General features: G+C 40.8%; 1 protein-coding gene across 10 annotated transcripts in view; it reads left to right on the plus strand.

Moving 5' to 3' along the window:
- otofa (otoferlin a) overlaps positions 1–20,799 on the plus strand; it is a 343,946-nt gene that overhangs the window by 24,522 nt on the left and 298,625 nt on the right. For all 10 annotated transcript variants that reach the window (XM_059645651.1, XM_059645653.1, XM_059645659.1 and 7 more), the window contains exon 2: positions 6,661–6,719. In XM_059645651.1, the coding sequence (XP_059501634.1) occupies positions 6,661–6,719 (59 nt within the window). The remainder of the gene's footprint in view (positions 1–6,660; positions 6,720–20,799) is intronic.

Here is a 20,799-nt window from a genome sequence, read left to right on the forward strand (position 1 = left end):
CAAAATGTTCTAAGATTACAAAGAGATATTTATCAACTGGGTCAATGGGCTGAGAAATGGCAGATAGAGTTTAATTTGGATAAATGCGAGATATTGCATTTTTGTAAAACAAACAAGGGCAGGACATATACAATTAATGGTCAGGCCCTGGGTAGCATTGGAGAACAGAGAGACCTAGGGGTTCGGGTACATCATTCTTTTGAAGGGTGTTTAAGGAGCTGTTCAGCACATTTGTCTTTATTGCTCAGACCTTTGAGTACTGGAATTGGGGCATTATCTTGACAGTATATAGGGCATTGGTGAGGCCTATTATCATAGAATCCCTACACTGTGGAAACAAACGCTTTGGCCCAACAAGTCCACATCAACACACAGAGCATCCCACCCAGACCCATCACCCTATAACCCACACATCCCTGAACACTACAAGCAACTTAACATGGCCGATCCACCTGGCCTACACATCTTTGGACTGTGGGAGGAAACCATAGCACCCAAAGGAAACCCATGCAGACACGGGGAGAATGTGCAAACTCCACACAAACAGTCACCCAAGGCTGGAATTGAACCCTGGGTCCCTGACGCTGTGAGGCTGCAGTGCTAACCACTGAGCCACCGTGCCACCAAATGGAGTATTGTGTGCAGTTCTGGTCACCCTGCTATAAGAAGAATATTATTGATCCAGAGAGGGTTCAGAAAAGATTTACCAAATTGTTACCAGGAATGGAGTGTTTGAATTATAAAAATAGACTGGAAATGGAATGTTTTTCTCTGGAGTGTAGGAGGTTGAGGAGTGAGCTTATAGATATTTATAAAATCCTAAGGGCATAGATAAGGTGAATGACAAGGGTCTTTTTCCTTTTTAGTCTTCTTCACTGTCCACTATACACCAATTTTGGTGCCATCTGCAAACTTACCAATCGTGCCTCCTATACCTAAATGACAACAAAAGTGGACCTAGCACCAATCCCTGTGGAACACTGCCAGTCATAAGCCACCAAGCTGAAAAACAACCCTCCACAACCACCCTCTGTCAGAAAGCCAATTTTGTATCCCTTGAGCTGGGACTGTTTTCCACTGGTGTGTAGGAGGTTAACACTATGAAGGTTTATAACATCATGCCAGGGCATAGATAAGGTGAATAGCAAAAGGCCAGTCCCCTAAGGCAGGAGAGTTCGAAACTAGAAAACATATTTTTAACATGAGAGGAAAATGATTTAAAAAGGACATGAGGGGCAATATTTTTTACACAGAGAAAGGTTAGTGAATGGAATGAACTGCCAGAGGAAGTGACAGATGCAGGCGCAGTTACAACATTTAAAAGACATGTGGAGAAGTATATGAATAGGAAAGGTTTGGAAGGACATGGGCCAAGCTCAGGCAGGTGAAGCTAGTTTAGTTTCGGATCATGGTTGGTGTGGACTTGTTGGACCGAAGGGCCTGTTTCCAAGCTGTATGACTCTATGACTCTGTACTCAGTTTATTATGTTCTGTCAGTTGATCTTGATTATAATAGGTGAGAAAATATTTTTGGCAATAATGGTGGACACTTCATACATGATTGCACTATTTTTATTTTAATAAAAGTTTTAACCTATTTAACAAGACTGAATTAGTCATTAATAAGCCATTTAAAGAAATTAAAAGTTCTTCCATGAATATTGCAAACAGTGATTTCTCACGTCATAAAAGATGAGGAGGTAACATTAAAGAGCTATGGGAAGAATTAGATAGAATTAGGTTTTGATTATGCTTGGCTTTCATGATCAGGAACTTGGTTAGCCTTCCCTAGCTTGTCAGGAACACTCATTAAAAGCTCAGTTTGCTCATGTTACATTCACAGGAGCAAATTTGGGAATAAGTGTGTCCTAAAGCCTGACTTTACCTATTCAGTGTGCATAGAACTCTGGTTTTGCAGTGATAGAGTCCTTTCCACTGAGGCAGGAGGCCCAGCATCAAGTCCGACCGACTCCAGAGATGTGTTGTGACACCTTTTAACAGGTTAATTAGCAGCTGTCGACTAACTATGTATATGGGTGATACACTGCTTCCTCCTAGATATTGTCAGATTCTCAAACAAGGTGTTTCTTTGGACAGCACAGACTCCATGCTCAGTAGTTTCTCACAAAATGGATTTACTGCAGATAAGGTTTCCACATCTCATCACCATGCCAAGGGGGAAGGCTGACTATGCCCTCGCCCCAAGACATCAATGTAGCCACTCAAACTTTCTTCAAGCGTTACTGTCCGAGCAGGTACAAATGCCTTGACTACAAGAGGACTCAGATGAAAGGGGTATGTAATGACAGGGAAATGAAGATAAGCTGAAGTATACTGAAGCAGTCCATGTCCAAGTGCAGCAGGATCTGGACAATAATCAGGCCTAGGCTGACAAATGGCAAGTAGCAATTGAGCCATACAAATGCCAGGTCATGACCATCTCCAAATCTAATCACCGGCCTCTTGGTATTCGATGGTAAATCCCACGATCAACATCTTTGAGGTTACCATTGGCCTGAAACCCAATTGGATTTGTCTCATAAACACAGTGTCTACAAGTATAGGTCAGAGGCTAGGAATATTGTGACAAGTAACTCGTCTCCTGACTCCCCAAACACTGTCCACCAATAACAAAGCACAAGTCAGAAGTGTGATGGAATATTATCCATTTGCCTAAATTGGTGCAGCCCCAACAACACTCAAGAAGATTGACACCATCCAGGACAAAGCAGCCCCACTTCATTGGTACCACACCCACAAACATCTACTGCCTCCATCACCAACTCTCAAAAGCAACAGTGTTTACTATCTACAAGATGCACAAGTCTAAGCATGCAGGGAAATAGGGGGAGTCAATTGGGTCACACACAGAAGAGTCAAAATTAGAGGGAAAATGGGGAGAATGGGGGTGGAAGTTAGATGTGAAGGGTGGGGAACAGAATTGGGTAAGTTGGAGAGACAAAAATCAAAGAGGTGGAATTGTGGGAATGTAAAGATCAGTTTGGGTGTTGGGATCTCAATGCATGATGCTTCATGGGGAAGGGAAGGGGAAGGGAAGTATATAAGGATAAGGTAGAAGGGCCCAGCAAGATAAGGGGTGACTGAAGGGAGATTAAGAGGGTGGGATGGGAAAGAATAAGTCTGTCTAAGGTAATGGTGTGGGGGTGAAGAATATACAAAAAGGGGGAGGGGACAGCGGCAACATTTCAGGAGAGGTTCACCACTACTATGTTTTAGTAACACCATTCTTTACAAAAACAGGACTGTGAACGAGCATGATGCAAACGAGAGCGGCCTCAGATCTGCACATGGTCAGGCAGCAGGAATATACACTTGAGACAGGAGAACTGAATTCTCCAATGCCATTGCCTGAGTTGTGCCTTTGCAATGAAAGCAAACAGTATCTGTGAATTCAATGCCTGTAAACGTAAAAGCACGATCTGCCAGTCTGGTTACAGCAATCAATAGTGTTTCACAAGAAGGGCAGTTCACTTTCAGTGCTGAAGTTGGAATGGGGCTGGGTGGTTGTGTGCTTACTAGAAAATCAGCTGCGAAATATCACTTCCAGGCCACTGCCTTTGAAAGTTTACAGGATGGGTGGTGTTTACTGCGCAGGACGAACCTCCCAGTGTGTAGCCACTGCAGGTCCCATATTGAGAGGGTCAACATTGCTCACATTGAAATATTACCTCCATTCATGGAAAACAATAGTGACAGAAATAACAGAGAAATCTAACATCTGTTAACATCAGGAAAGGGGAAGACTACACTTGGGCTAAACAGGAGGGCCCACTCTACGCACAGTTGGGTGTCGAACAGTATTTCACCCAAACCCTGAACAGTTTGTGTGCATTATAATTATTTGTACTGGTGTGAAACCGTACAGTTAGCATTGTCTGTGTACCCTCCCAAGAAAATCAAAAGATGTTCAAGTAGGCTTTATGATCAAGATAGTTCTGAATGAAACATTGCTGTATGTGATAAAGAGATAATGGGAACTGCAGATGCTGGAGAATCCGAGACAACAAAGTGTGGAGCTGGATGAACACAGCAGGCCAAGCAGCATTTTAAAAGCACAAAAACTGACGTTTCAGGCTGCAACACTTCATCAGAAAAGGGGGATGGGGAGAGGATTCTGAAATAATTCCTCCCATTCCTCAGACGACATGTCCATCCTGGGCCTCCTGCAGTGCCATAATGGTGCCACCTGAAAGTTGCAGGAACAGCAACTCATATTGCACTTGGGAACCCTGCAGCCCAATGGTATCAATGTGGACTTCACAAGCTTCAAAATCTCCCCTTCCCCTACTGCATCCCAAAACCAGCCCAGCTCATCCCCGCCTCCCTAACCTGTTCTTCCACTCACCTATCCCCTCCTCCCACCTCAAGCGGCACCTCCATTTCCTACCTACTAACCTCATCCCGCCTCCTTGACCTGCCTATCCTCCCCGGAATGACCTATCCCCTCCCTACTTCCCCACCCATACTCTCCTCTCCATCTATCTTCTCCTCTATCCATCTTCAGTCCGTCTCCCCCTCTCTCCCTATTTATTTCAGAATCCTCTCCCCCTCCCCTATTTCTGATGAAGGCTCTAGGCCCGAAACGTCAGCTTTTGTGCTCCTAAGATGCTGCTTGGCCTCCTGTGTTCACCCAGCCCCACACTTTATTATCTTGCATGTGATAAAGACCCAGAATTGATAGATTTTATGAAAGTCAAATAAAGCTTGATGTGTTGAGTCTGCATGATATCTATCTGATATTTTTATGTTCAAGTGACTTTTGAAGTCCTTCCCATGTGCCGTTCGAGTCTTTGAGTGAGCTGGTGATGTGTGAGAACTGTCGATCCCTTTCTGTTTGAAATGTGAATCATGGCAGATATGTGGGAGGCAAGATCACAGTATTGCTCTGATTCCATTGTGGTTAAATTCAGTAAAAGTGAGGGACATGGATAAAACATGAAAGCCTGATATTCAAGGTTGATGTGATAGTCCTGCACAGTTCCTGTGGTTGGACACAGTCAGAGGTACATGGAGGATCTAGTAGGCAGTGGGCCTCATTCTGGAAGACCACAAGAGATCATTCATCTCCTTGCAGCTCTACATCCAGCCACGTCTCTGGAGTGATTGTGCACTGGCAGACTCAGTCATCTCATCCCATGCTGCCTTCATTCGGCAGAATCGCCTCTTGTCCCTATCCTTATTGGAAGTTCACCGTCCAGCTCCCTTTTAAATATTCTGTTTCAGCAGGGGAGGCAGACCTTCCATTAAAATTTCATGTTTTACCCATGCATATGTGTTGCATTTTCAAAGACAGATATAGTACTCCCAACTTGCCTGGATGGGTGCAGCTCCACCAAATCTCAAGAAACCTGACATCGTCCACGATAAAACAGCCCACACACATCCACTCTCTCCTCCTCTGATGCTCAGCAGCAGTAGTGTGTACTATATACAAGATGTACTGCAGAAATTCACCAAAGATCCTTCAGCAGAAGATCCGTACGACACAACTAGCTTCAAGTTCCCCTCCAAGCCACCACCATCCTGACTTGGAAATTTATCACTGTTCCTTCAGTGTTGCCAGGTCAAAATCCTGGAACACAGTCTCTAACAGCAGTGGGTTCTCCTTACAGCACATTGACTATAGCTGTTGAAGAAGGCAGCTCACCATGACCTGCTCAAGGGAAACTAAGGATGTGCAGTACTTTCTAGCACGGCCAATAATGCCCACATCTCATGAATGAATGAAAAAACTCTTAATGCTAGCTATCTTCTGTTCGATCTGAGTTCCAATAAATTCTCTGTGTTGTGTACAGATCATTATTTGAAATTGGCAGCAGTAATAATACTTTTAGGATGAGCATTCTCAGCTAAATTTTGTCATTAAATTCAGTTTGATTCAAAATAACCAAATGTTCGAATTTTTCCCAACAGTATGAATCTTTCGTACTCCCCCTCTGCTCAAGAATCAAAGCACCTTGATAAACATGTGCCAATACTTGCTCATCAAAAGTCATGTATTTTCAAACAGTATTTTCAGTTAGATCTTTTATATGTGCCTTATCCCATCATTTTACTGACAAATTCCTAAAGGCATCGTTTTAGAAATGAATTCACTAATGTTTCATCCAGAAAATAATTTTCAAATGTTTTCTTCAAACCATTCCATTTTTACCTTTCTTCATTCTCAAAATCATGACTTGCTTTTATAATTTAAAATAAGTTCTCGTACTTTCAAAATGATATTGGGGAAATAATGTGCAAAATATAAACTAGGATTAAGGAACCCTGAGGCAACACCGTGTGCAGCTGGATGAACACAGCAGACCAGGCTGCATCAGAGGAGCAGGAAAATTGACCTTTTGAGTCTGGACTCTTCTTCAGAAATGGGGTTCCTCCAGCTCCACACTGTGTTGTCTCTGACTCCAGCATCTGCAGTTCTTGCTATCTCTTAAGAAGACCTGAGTTTTGTTAAAAACTCACTGAGAGAATGCCAAGCTACGCTTGCTTAAAATGCTCAGAATTAATTTAGTTAAACCAACACGGTGCAACTAAGAACCATTCTGGGCGGCTTAGGAAGACTAATTTGCACTTTAAATTGTAACTATATATTATTGAATACAGTTTGACTGACTTTTGTTATTTTTATGACATTTCAAGGGCTCTCATTTTATACAAGAGTTATAGAAAACTGTGAAGATGAAGCACCATTTGATGAGGTAAGATAACTTTATGCTTCTGGTAAATATTTCATTGCTCAAGCATCATTAAACTTAGATTTAAATAAGACACACTTTCTTCCTGATACTAGATTCAAATACACTAAAACGGCTCAACTCTTCACACGATACACACAAGACTTTCAAATAATTTTCGCCGGAGGCCGTCTTTATTCAGAATCGGTTTAAATGTCATAAGTTATATCACTGTGGTTACTGAAATAATGCTGGACTACTTCTTTTTATTATGCAAGACTTTTTAAAACAATTCTGCAAAATTTCATTGATGAATGAAATTAAAATACCCTCTGGATATTTTATTCAATTACATGGGTTCAGAATGGTTTCACAGCAATGGCCATGGATAACTACAGTTAATGAACAGTTTCGGAGCTTCTGTCATGTACTGTGTCAACGAAATCGAGATTAAATGACCAGAACATGTAGAAAGGACATATTTATTTCTGGAAGGAGTGTTTGCTTATGTTCAAGACTTTTTGTTCACTGGCACCTGTCGGAAATAATTGAAATCTTAAAATATTCAATTTCATGCCTTATATTTTAAAATTGATATAATAAAGTTTGATTATTTTTAAAAGATCAACAATTTGTAAATGTTGTATTACCCCAGCTTGCACTGATCCTACTTTTGGTGTTTGTACATTTATTTGATCGTCTGTGTAGGAGACACAAAGCCTGATGCTTTCGTTTCGAAATGTATACCATTTCATATGTTAAAATAGGTCTTTGCATCACAAAAATAAGATGACCTAAACATTTTAAGATAACAAAGTGTGGAGCTGGATGAACACAGCAGGTCAAGCAGCATCTCAGGAGCACAAAAGCTGACGTTTCGGGCCTAGACCCTTCATCAGAGAGCTGTCTGATGAAGGGTCTAGACCCGAAACGTCAGCTTTTGTGCTCTTGAGATGCTGCTTGGCCTGCTGTGTTCATCCAGCCTCACATTTTATTATCTTGGAATTCTCCAGCATCTGCAGTTCCCATTATCACTCAGTTCTAAACTTTTTGTTTGTTTTTGCATAAAAGTAAGGAGAAAGGTAATTATTTGTTTTGTTCCAAATCACTCTGCAACTAACGTAAATACAAAGGTTTGCTTCATGATTCAGACATACAGAATATTGTCTTATCTGAAAAGTCACCCAGGCCTTCCCACCCACCCTATCCCTATAACCCTGCAATTCCTATGACTAATCCATCTACCCTATACATCTTTAGACACTATGGACAATTTAACATGTCCAATTCAACCTGAACTGCCCATAGTTGGGGAAGGTGATGGCCTACTGGTATTATCGTTGGACTGTTAATCCAGAGACCCAGGCAACATCCGGGGGTATAGGTTCTAATCCCCAGCACACGGTGGAATTTGAATTCAATAAATAGCTGGAATTAAGAATCTAATGATGACCATGAATCCATTGCTGATAGTCAGGAAAAGCCCATCTGGTTCACAAATGTCCTTTAGGGGAGGAAACTGCCATCCTTCCCAGCTCTGGTCTTCATGTGACTCTAGACCCACAGCAATGTTGTTGACACTGAACTGCCCTCTGGGCAATCAGGGATGGGCAATAAATGCTTCCTGGCCAGCAACACCCTCATCGAGCAAATGAATATTAAAAAAAAATCTTTGGACCGTGGGAGGAAACCAGAGCACCCAGGGGAAACCCACGCAGAGAATGTGCACACTCCACACAGACTGTTAGCTGAGGCTGGAATCGAACCCGGGTTCCTGGTGCTATGAGCCACTGTGCTTCCTACTTTGTTGTGGGAGAATGAACACTGATTCTTAGATGGACAATGGTTGGTGCTTGTAGGCAATAACATTGTCCGCTATGGATTTCTCACCCTCAGTACGTTGTCACTGCACAGCTATTTATGACCTTTGCAATAGCTAGAGCAAGAGGACAATTGTTCATATAAAATGTCACCTACAAGTACACTTTGTGACAGTCAGCTTCTGTTACCAGGTACATGTGCGGACTGACTGTGAGTTTGTATAAAGATCATTTGTAGACAGTTGTTTAACTGAATTGCTATCATCCTGTGAGATGATTGTTAGAATCAATTAAAAATAAAACACACTGAATTATTTGTTAAAATTAATGATCTTATTTAAGGACCACAGGATAAGAGTAATGGCAAAACAAATGATGGGAGATGCAGATGGTGTATAATTCTCGAGTACAATAAATTCTCCTGAAGCAACATCACAAAAAATGTAACATTATAATATCTGATTGCTCCTGATCAGATAATCTCATCATGCATTTTAATAAAAGTGTTAAAACTTTCAACCCATAAATGAAAATGAATTTTAGCATCCTCTGGTGGTCCCATATGAACAAATGGACAATATTTATTTACAAGTACGTACAAAATAACTTGGAGAAAATCTTACAGCTGGAGACACAGCATTTAGTTGAATAGAAAGTTGGTTCAGAGTAGTTTATTCATGCCCTTTGCACTTATACAAAACTCGATTACTCATAGGTGGTGAACTTATGAAACATTTTTTGAGGAAGATCCATATTTAGCAGTATTAATAAAATTACATCAGGTTACAATTTTAATGCATGAGGATATTATTTAATGCAAATGAACAAATTAGCAGTCATACTCCAAAGAGTTGTCCAAATACTATGATTCAAGAAGGATTTGACATTCTCACAAATGTGTTTCACCGCAAACTTGATCAAAATATTCCGTTTATCTAAGTCTAACATCAAAGAAGAGATTTGCATGTGTCACCTTCAGACTCCCAATTATGAGAATCTTTGATGACTACAGCATCCCTGTCAGGGGAGGCAGTGGCCTAGTGGTATTATTACTGGACTGTTAGTCCTAAGACCTATAACATTTTAGGGACCTGGGTTCAAACCCACCATGGCAGATTTTAAAATTTGAATTCAATATAATATCTGGAATTAAGAATCTAATGATGACCATGAACCATTGTTGATTTTCAGAAAAATCCATCTAAATCACTAATGTCCTTTAGGGAAGGAAACTGCCATTTTCACCCAGTCTGGTCTACATGTGACTCCAGACCCACAGCAATGCAGCTGACTCTGAACTGCCCTCTGGGCAGTTAGGGATGGGCAATAAATTGCTGCCTGGTCAGCAATGTCTTATCCCGTTAATGAATAATAAAAAAAAATCCATGCTGAAGATGCTTGTGCATAGGGCGGTCATCCTTCAGACTCTTCTATATGGCTCCAAAATGTGGAACATATATAAACAGCACCTAAGGCCCTTGAGAAGGACCGTCAGCATTGTTAGAGACAGGTTGTCCACATCAGCTGGGAGGACAGGTGTACTAACATTAGTGCCCTTGAAGCAGCTAACAGCACCAGCATCAAGGCCATGATTATCTGAAACAACTGCCCTGGGCTAGCCACTGAAATAATTCCACAAAGGCCCATATCCTGTCTCTGAGTCACCCTTTATTTACATGTGGAAAACACTAACTCAGCTTCAGTACCCAAAGTGTCAGAATCTTTGACGAGTCTGTGCTTTCTGAATCTCTGATGCTCCTGTTTCTATCTGTCAGCCAGGGCTCCCTGATTGGACCAGATTACCAGCCCCAATCATGGAACTCATATTCCTCATTACAGTCACTACAGCCATGTGTTTATGAAGTCTGAGTTCTCACTGCCAAAGCAAAACATCTTCACCCAGCTCAAAGAAGGCACTCAAGTGAGATGAGGACAAAGGAAGTGTTTCAAAAACTCCCTGGAGGCTTCCCCCAAGAAATGCAGCATAGACATCAATACATGGAAGACACTTGTTTGGAAGAAACAGACTTGGAGGGAACTCCTGTGTGAAGGGACACAATTCTTTGAGAATACCCACCAAGTACAGAAGACCAAGAGAGGAAAAGAAACCAAGAAAGGAATGCCAGAGATCTTGAAGCTGAAGGACCAATTCCACCTCCCGGAAACAATTGCAAAATGTGTTGTTGGAGGTGAAGTTCTAGGATTGGGTCACTCAAAGTTCTGCAGAATCTATGACCAAAGGCACAGAATTTCTGAGGTGAACAATCATATTTGTCAGAGAGTGGTTATTAATGATGATGAAGGGCTGGGTTATCCAGCCAGATTGGATTTATCCTGCTTTGTCCTACTTTTTGGGTACAGGACAGACCTGGGCAACTTTCCACATTGTCGTGTTATGCCAGTGTCGTAGTTGCACTGAACAGCTTGTCTAGAGGCATGACAAACAGGCAGGCACAGTAAGCCTTTAGGAAGCCAAATGGTTTGTTGGCCTTTCATTGGGTTGTGAGTCCAGAAGCAAGGATATCTTATGGCAGCTGTAGGGGCCTGGAGTAATATGTGCAACTTTTGTCCTCCCACCTTTATTTAATAAGTATCCATTTATCACAGAGGTTGTGTAGTTAAGGTTCAGAGACTGATTCCTCAAATAGCAGAATTGTTGTTTGAGGAGAGATGCAATACACTGGTCATTTATTCACTGGAGTTTAAAAGAATATGAAGACACCTTATTGAAATATATTGAACCATTCCGCCAGGTCTTTGCAGTCTAATTATGGAGAAGACATTTCCCTTGGTTGGGATTCAAAAACCATGGGTCACAGTTTCAGGATTTGAGAAAGGCCAATGAGGACTGAGATGAAGAGGAACTCCTTCACTCCAAGAGTGGTGCACCAGTGGAATCTTCTACCAAATAAGACTATGGATTCCAAATTACTGAACAGATATGAGAGAGAAACAGATTTCTCAACCCTACAACATCAAAGGGTATAGGGAGAGATTGGATGTGTGATGTTGATAATGAAACCAGGAACATTTTGAATCGCAGATCTGGCTCTCTGTGCTGAATGGCCTACTCCTGCTAATATTTTCTCTGCTACTTTGCTTATATTTCCATATCTGACTTTATGTCTCCAACTCGATAATTGCAGGTAACACTTTTATCTCCAACATGTGAACATTCTCATGAAAGCGTAACTTATATAATGTAAAGCTAGGAGATTTTCTTCATGCCTCCAGGAGCTTGCTTGGTTTTATTTGGCAAGGATTGTTTTCCCTGTTTCTGGATAAAATTTTACTTCTACATCAGAATGTCCTTCTATGGTGCGGTGTTGGTTTCATGAATTCTGCTCAGTCTACACTGGCAGGTGATTCCTTTGGCCATTTTCAATTAGCAGTTTTGTCTCTTTCCAAAGCCATTTCAGTCCACTGAAAGTCCCAGTCAAACATTATGATGGAATTCCAAACTACTTTCCATATTTTACATCATCATAACACTGATAAAAAAACTAAACGCAATATACTTCGTTATTATGTTCTCATTATTACTTTCATTGTTTGTTTTTGGACAATTGGCTGTCACAAATTAATTGCTTTAGTTTGTGTCCTAAGGAATTATTTTAAACTAGAATCTTGAGCCAATGTAAGACAAGTGCAGTGAATAGCCAGCTTTGTATTTGTCTTGCAAATTTTCTTGTAAATACTGCAGTGGCTATTCTCTGTGTGCAGTTCCAATCAAATGATTACTATGCATGGTGCTCTTCTGTTCATAAACAGAAGAATCTATAAGCAAAATACAGAAGTACTAATTGTAATGTTGGAATACTGTAAGTAAAAATGTTCCTTTGAGATGATTTGCTGGCCTGAACTGCTACAGCAGTTACCTAGCCAAATGATTCAACTGTTTTATAAAGAGACTGAGATGAATTTCATTTTTTTCACTTATAACATATTCCAACCTTCTTTGTCTGGGCCAAGTATGATTTATTATTCATTCTGATGCTGGTTTCGCGCTGAGTGATGCTCTTGAAGACACCACACTGTGATTTAGATAATTGAAAATTGGGACTGAAATGATAAATGTTAGGCTTGCTCATAGGATCAAATTTTATAAATTTACTGTCTTAGAAATTCAAGAATTAAGTTAATTGCAAGTGAATATCACCAATTTAGCTCCTACTACTGCTTTAAATTTTTGAACTGATGCATCAATTTAAAATGGAGAGAAAATGAAACTGGGTAAGAATATACATTATGGCTGTCTAATGTAGTGATTCTTCCTTTCTGGATTCAGAATTGAATGTTAATTACGTTAAAACTAATGAAACTGTCCACAGATATTGGCATCTGGAATGTGCCAGTCTCTATAAACCCTCATGGCACATCCCCGATCCACTTACAGGATGTTTCTGCCCTGAGTGCTGCCACTCAGGCTGCCCTGGTAACTCTTGTTATAATGCTGTGGGACATTGTGTGCTCAAGGACATACCCTGTCTTCAGGGGTTGGAGGAGGCTTCTTCTCTGGGCTCCTCGCTTCCTCTCATCGCCTCATTCACCCTGAGCCTCCATGAACGATCAGGGATTCCAACCACATTGTGATTTCCTGGCAGTGGCAAGATGTTCTGCGGACAGGTAAGTGGTAAGACGTGGCTAGGATCAGGTGAAAGGGGCACCGTACAGGTGTAACTGGTCATTAATAAGGTAAGTTTGGGAGGACAAAGCAAGAGATCTTTCTCAGCCTCACTGCGATTGTGCTCAGTGAAACGCAATCAAACTGACACAGCCAAAAAAAAGACACTAACATTCATCTCTGTGTATCATAACAAGACATTGAACCTAATTCCAAATATATCTGCACATTTACAATGATTAGATTATATGCATTGGAGGGGAATACTTTTTAAATATCATTTGCTATCAGGAGAATGGAGGCAGTTTCTCCATAAAACCAGATATCAGGAGGGATTAATCACACAGAAGTACCACTACAAGCTTTAAATATTCTTTTCTGAGCATCATGACTGGATTTTCTCCACAGCGGTAAATTAATTACCAGAGGGGTGAGCTTGGCATCCTATTAAGGTTAGCAAGTGCAACCTTGAAGTTAGAGTATAAGATATATTCACCCTCTCTGATGAAGGGTCTAGGCCCGAAACGTCAGCTTTTGTGCTCCTGAGATGCTGCTGGGCCTGCTGTGTTCATCCAGCCTCACATTTTATTATCTTGGATTCTCCAGCATCTGCAGTTCCCATTATCACTTGAAGTTAGAATCCCTGGTTTGGTTATTAAACAGCAGTAGTACTTAATCAAGTCCAAAGTTTGAATTTGAACAGCTTGCAAAGCGCTAGAAATAGGAACGATTGAAATTCCACGGTTTTATACAATAATCCGTATGAGGAGATGGCTTAATCGGCCTCAGGCAGAGTACATGGGAAGAAGGTTCAGGCTTGGATGATAAGATTGTTGCAGGTGGCATGCTACAGCATCCTCTCCTACCACGCACATATGCACAGAGTAAATAATGACTGCTGATGAAGGTACTGAGTGCTGCCTATTAGAACCTATCTCTTCATCCAGAGGAACAGTTTATAGGCAGCAGCTAGCAGTAAGCTGAAGCTCCGACACCTGTGATATAAAGTTTGCCAGGGATTTTTCAAACAATAATATAAACATTTTAACAAGCTGCCATGTCTGTAGAAATCATGTTACACATTGAATGTGTGGCAGTGCATTATTCATTTCAAGATGTCCATTTTGGGGAGCTATTTGTGTAATTCAGTGAGTAGCGAGATTTCAGATCACCGGAGAACTGAAAATAGAACGTAGAGCGGTTACAGCACAGTACAGGCCCTTCGGCCAACGATGTTGTGCCGAACTTTTACCCAAAACATAAGGTCTATCTAACCTCCTCCCCTACCTTATACTATCATCCATATGCCTATCTAATAGCCGCTCAAATGCCCATAATGAGGCCAACTCCACTACCCTCTCCAGCAAACCATTCCATGCCCTTACCACTCTCTGAGTAAAGAACCTACCTCTGACAGCTCCCCGATATCTATTTCGTTTCACTTTGAAACTATGTCCTCTCGTAAAAGCTACCTCCACCCCAGGAAAAAGTCTCTGGCTGTCTACTCCATCTATACCTCTGATCATTTTGTACACCTCTATCAAGTCACCTCGCATCCTTCGTCGTTCTCAAGAGAAAAGCCCTAGCTCTCTCAACCTTTCCTCATAAGATCTTCCCTCCATTCCAGGCAACGTCCTGGTAAATCTCCTCTGCACCTTTTCTAACGCTTCCACATCTTTCCTGTAATGAGGTGACCAGAACTGGACACAATACTCCAGATGTGGCCGAACCAGGCTTTTGTATAGCTGGAACATAACTTCACGGCTCTTGAATTCACTCTCTCTTTTAATGAAAGTTAACACACCATACGCCTTCTTAACAACTCTGTCCACCTGGGTGGCAGCTTTCAGGGACTGTGAACACGAACCCCAAGATCCCTCTGCTCCTCCACACTGCCAAGAATCTTTCCATTAACCCTGTATTCTTGCTTTCAAATTTGTCCTTCCAAATTTTTCAGGGTTAAACTCCATCTGCCTCTTCTCAGCCCAGCTCTGCATCCTATCAATGTCCCTTTGTAACCTAGAACAGCCCTCCGCACTGTTCACAACGTGACCCACCTTCATATCATCCACGAATTTGCTAATCTACCCTTCCACTCCTTCATCCAAATCATTGACAATGATTAATTGATCATTGATCAAATGAAAAATAATTTCATAATGTTAAGACTCTCTTGAACTAGTGATGCAAAATATTGTGAAATTCGTGTTAAAGTCCCCTAATCTTCTTTCTGTTTCCACATAAAGCTGAAACATTTTAGATAAGTTATCAAATGCCATAGAAAGGTTTCTTTTTACAATTTAGGGTTTACGGTTAGGGTTATGGTTAAGGCCAATGTGGTTAGGTGTAGGGTTAGGGTTAGGGTTACGGTTACGGTTACGGTTAAGGCCAATGGATTTAGGGTTACAATTAGGTTTAGGATTAGGTTTAGATTTAGGGTTAGAGTTAGTGTTAGGGTTAAGGTTAGGTTTAGGGTTAGGGTTGTGTTTATGGTTAGGGTTAGGGCTAGGGTTAGGGTTAGGGCTAGGGTTGTGTTTATGGTTAGGGTTAGGGTTAGGGTTGTGTTTATGGTTAGGGTTAGGGTTAGGGTTGTGTTTATGGTTATGGTTAGGGTTAGGGTTAGGTTTATGTTTAGGGTTAGGGTTAGGGTTGTGTTTATGGTTAGGGTTAAAGTTAGGGTTAGGGTTAAGGTTAGGGTTAGGGCCGATAGAGTTAGGGTTTGGGTGAGGTTTTGGTTTAAGGTTAGGTTTAGGGTTAGGGTTTGGGTTAGGTTTAGGGTTAGGGTTAGGGTTAGGGCTGATAGAGTTAGGGTTAGGTTTAGGGTTAGGGTTAAGGTTAGGGTTAAGGTTAGGGTTAGGGTTAGGGTTAAGGTTAGGGTTAGTGCTAGGTTTAGGGTTAGGGTTAGGGTTAGGGTTAGGACTGTTATTTTTGGAAAGAGAGGCTTGACCCAAGGATGTGGTGAACATCAGGAAATGAAAATCCTGCCAAATATTCCCGATTCCTGCCTTCCTGATGAATATGTAGCCCATTATAAAATACTGCATTGGCCTCAAGAGGAGCAGGCTAAGAGACCAAATGGCCTACTACTGCTCTTATCTTCTCTATTTCTGTGGAACGAACTGTGTTGCTCTCACAGAGAATCAGCATATCAGATTCAAATAACTTCCTTGTGGAAAACAGGTCCAGAAGTTGGTGAAAGCTTCAGAGACTGTGCAGAAATGATGTGGGAGAATGGCTGCACAGATGAGAGACTTCAGTCAATTGGATGAATTAGTGAAGCAGGAACTGTTCTTCTTCGAGAAGGGAAAGTTAAGAGGAGATTTGATTGAGCGGATCAAAGTAGGGGCTCAGGCAGAGATGATAAGGAGAATCTCCGCAATGGCAGAAATGCCAAGAAGCAGAGAACATTGATTTCAGGCAATCAGTAAAATAACTCGAAGCAATGAGAGGGAACGTTTTTTACATGATATGGCAAATGATTAGGATCTGGAATGCATTCCCTGAAAGTGTGGACTTGGCTTTCAAAAGTGAATTGATAATAATGAACTGAGAAAGCATCACAGGGCAAGAAAGAAAAGATGGGTGAATGTTTAGAATTGTGTTCTCTGGAGTTTTGTAGCATGTGTCGGGGGTAGCTTTCTGTTAAACATATAAAATTCTAACAGGACTGGACAGGTTAGGATGCAGGAAGATGTTACCAATGCTGAGGGAGTCCAGAACCAGGGGTCATAGTTGAAGATCAGGGTAACCTTTTAGGACTGAGAAGAGACAAATGTCGTCACCCAGAGAGTGATGAGCCTGTGAAGTTCTCTGCAATAGACGGTGGCTGAGACCAAATCGTTGTATTTTCAGAAAGATATAGATATAGCTCTTGTGACTGGAGGGATCAAGGGATATGGGAGGAGGATGGGATTACAGCAATGAATTCGATGATCAGCCATGATCATATTGAATGGCAGAGAAAGCTCGACAGGTCCAATGGCCTACTCTTGCTCTACTGTGTTTCTATGGAACTAACTGAGCTGCTGTCACATAGAATCAGCATAACATAATGGCCAAATAAATCCTTCTGCCCTGTAACCATGGTATGATTTTTCAGTCTTTCACCCAGTTACTCACTACAAACACACAGAGCTATCAGCCATGGTAGTGGAATCATTTTCTGTATTGCTCCTGGGTGTCCTCTGACACTCTGGGTGTCCTCTGACTTGAAACATGTTCCTAATAACATGTCTTTCCTGGTCCTGAAAATGCCAGCAATCTAACCTTTCAATCTGAGAATTAAACCCAGCAGATAAAGTGGATACAACAAGCAGACAAACTCTTACTGCAGTCCTGTTTGCTTCCTTCACTTTGTCTAAAATTATCTGGTACCTTTTGAACCAGTTCTGTTTTGTTAATGGAAATAAATGAATGATTTGTGGCTCAAGTCCATTACTGAATAAGCACTTGTACGCATTCTGTTTTCGTGTTGACATCGCCCTTGCTGTTTATTTTTATTTGGTCTTTGTATCTTCTTTACTTCATTTATGATTCATTTTCATTCACATGCAGGGTGAGCAACTATATACTGGATTTTGTGAGACAGTCCTGAAATTAAGCAAGTGTCCTATGATGGTTTGTTGCCAGTTTGGCCTTTGTCCCGCTTCCTTGATCTCTGACAATCGTGCACATATAGTGCAAACTGAAATAAGACAAAGAACTGCAGATGCTGGAAATGTGAATTAAAACAAGAAATTGCTGGTGAACTGTACCCCTCAAGACAATTCCGTGGAAAGGCCACTGGACCCGAAATGTTAATTTTGCTTTCTCCTCACAGGTGCTGCCAGACCTGCTGAGTTTCTCCAGCAACTTCTGTTTGTGTTTAGGTACTGACTAAGCTCACCTTCCAGATTCTGGCCGTCACAGTGCCCACTTCCGTCCTTACCCCAGCATGCCCCACTCATATGGTCTTGTCCAGATACCTTGTCCCCAGCCCAGAGCACCTTGCTGAAATACACTTTCTGTTCCCCCTGAGGACTGGTCACATTGTGATCACCTTGAAAAAAGTTGAAGTGATAAAACTTAATTTTTCACCTTCTCATCTCACTTCTTGTGTGACTGTGTGGCCCTGCACTGGAGCATTTTTCTTATTCATTGAAAGGTAAATTTTAATTCTTGAAGTTAATGACAAACCCCAATGATTGATTCTGAACTTAGAATTGGATTTTGCATTGACAATGTTCCACGCTGCTGTTGGAAATTCTCCAGTGGATTTGCAGTTTGGAATTTATGCTGCTGCATGAAGTGTGAAATAAAGAAGCTGCTCTGCACTGCGTGATAATCACTGTAAAACCCAATAACACATTATCTGGGTCAAGAACTGCAATGCAGTCTAGCATCCTAGAAGAATTATTGCAGTCCTGTGGGGACTAATTGTGATACAAAAGAGTGCCGTGGTAAATCCAGCAAATCCAGATTTTCTGCTGGATTCATCCATTTGTCCTATTTAATACAAATAATGACGACAATAGTTTGCCTTTATATATTAATGTTAACATAGTAAAACTCCTAAAGCACTTGCATTATTAACAATTATTATAATTCTATTAATGGTAGTAATGCAACACTTGTTTAAAAAGAACTGTTATGCAAACCATTTAACAATCACATATCTATTACATCTTTTTGGCATTAACATCAGCATCAATCCATTTAAAATAAACAATTGAACACCCACATAAAGTAGCAGAAATTATTTTGATATGAATTCATCATTAGTTCATTTCATAACACTATCCACAATCTGGTTATAGTTTTGACTGCAAGTTTGTATTTTCATTCTACAGATAACTACTGTAAATTGAGATAACAAAGTGTGAAGCTGGATGAACACAGCAGGCCAAGCAGTATCTTAGGAGCACAAAGATGCTGCTTGGCCTGCTGTGTTCATCCAGCTTCACACTTTGTTATCTTGGATTCTCCAGCATCTGCAGTTCCCATTGTCTCTTATTACTGTAAATTGAGATGTTGGATAGATGTACAGGGCCTTGGTGAGACCACACCTTGAGCACCGTGTGCATTGTTGGCCCCTAGTCTGAGGAGGGACATTCTTGCTATTAAGGGAGTCCAGTGAAGGTTCACCAGACTGATTCCTCGGATGGCAGGACTGGCATATGGAGAAAGACTGGATCGACTGGGCTTGTACTTGCTGGAATTTAGAAGAATGAGGGCGGAGCTCAGAGAAACATATAAAATCCTAATGGGACTAGACAGGCCAGATGTCAGAAGAATGTTCCAAATGTTGGGGAAGTCCAAAATAGGGGTCGCAGTCTAAGATTAAGGGATAATCCATTCAGGACTGAGATGAGGAAAAATGTATGGAATTCTCTACCACAGGAAGTTGTTGGTGCCACTTCATTAGATATATTCAGGAGGGAGCTGGACGTGGCCTTTCCTGCTAAAGGGATCAAGGGATATCGAAAGAAAGAGGGAATGGGATACTGAAATTGCATGATCAGCCACAATCGAATTGAATAGTGGTGCAAGCTCAAAGGGCTGAATGGTCCACTTCTGCACCTATTTTCTGTTTTCATGGTTCATGTGTTTCAGTGTCTAAATCTTGGGGAGTGATCAACTTTCCTCAAGTTTGTCCTTCAGTGTGTGTTACTGATTCCTGTTGGTAAACATTATTGGAGATAATTTACAGCACAGTGTGGGAGTGCTATGGGAATGTTATTGTATAATATCCTTTCTACCAGCTCATGAAAATATATTTAAAATTATTTGCTAGTTTTAATTTCATTCTGCACATTAAGTAACACACGGTAGTTGATATAACCGAGAGTTGTTGATCAAATTATGTTAATAATTAAATCATGAATTTCAAAGCATTTTGCATTATGCATATTTATGTTTCTGATCAATATGTGATAAATATAAGTTCAGTCTTGCTGAGAAAATAAAGGTGTACAAGCACCTACACTGTTATTAATACTCAAATTGATCCAAAAATCTAGGAGATTAAGAGAATTGCTAGGAGTTACGAATCTTTAAAACTTGCCAGTTGATTAACAATGCTTGACCTTTTGATCCACGTAAGTGTTATATTTGTCCTTTGCTTTCCAGCTGTTTTTAAGCAGCTTGTTGGATTTGCATGTTAATTGATTGTTCATTAAACATGAGGATTACGACTAGAATGTAACTATGGATTTACCTTATTAACAATGAGAATTGTTGCTTTGCTACAATTCAAACGTTCTAGATCAGAAAGCAAACAATTCAATTTCATATGGTTACTTTTCAATTGTTGAAAAATTTTTAATTTTTTTTGTATTTTGTCTGCCTGTCTTTATTTTCGCTCTCAATTTTCTCCTCTCTCAATATTTATTTTGATCCATCTCTAATTCACACTTTTACATTTTTCCTTGAATTTGTTCTCAATACTTAAAGCTCATTGGTTAAAGAGATCCAGTATTGGTCTCCCATGTTATTAAGGTTCCTGAAGATTTGTTTTCCTCTGCACATTTCACACTTGCAGCAAGTCACTACACAACATTTTTGATCTGGAAGACGTGGAAATTGAGATCTAACAAGTGGTGCAAATTGCCAAATGCCTCAATCCAGCAAGATTTGTCTCTGTGTGCTCAAACTGTAATTTCTTTATCATGGTGTAAATTTC

This window comes from Stegostoma tigrinum, chromosome 4, assembly GCF_030684315.1.
Source record: "Stegostoma tigrinum isolate sSteTig4 chromosome 4, sSteTig4.hap1, whole genome shotgun sequence".
Classification (NCBI taxonomy): domain Eukaryota; kingdom Metazoa; phylum Chordata; class Chondrichthyes; order Orectolobiformes; family Stegostomatidae; genus Stegostoma; species Stegostoma tigrinum.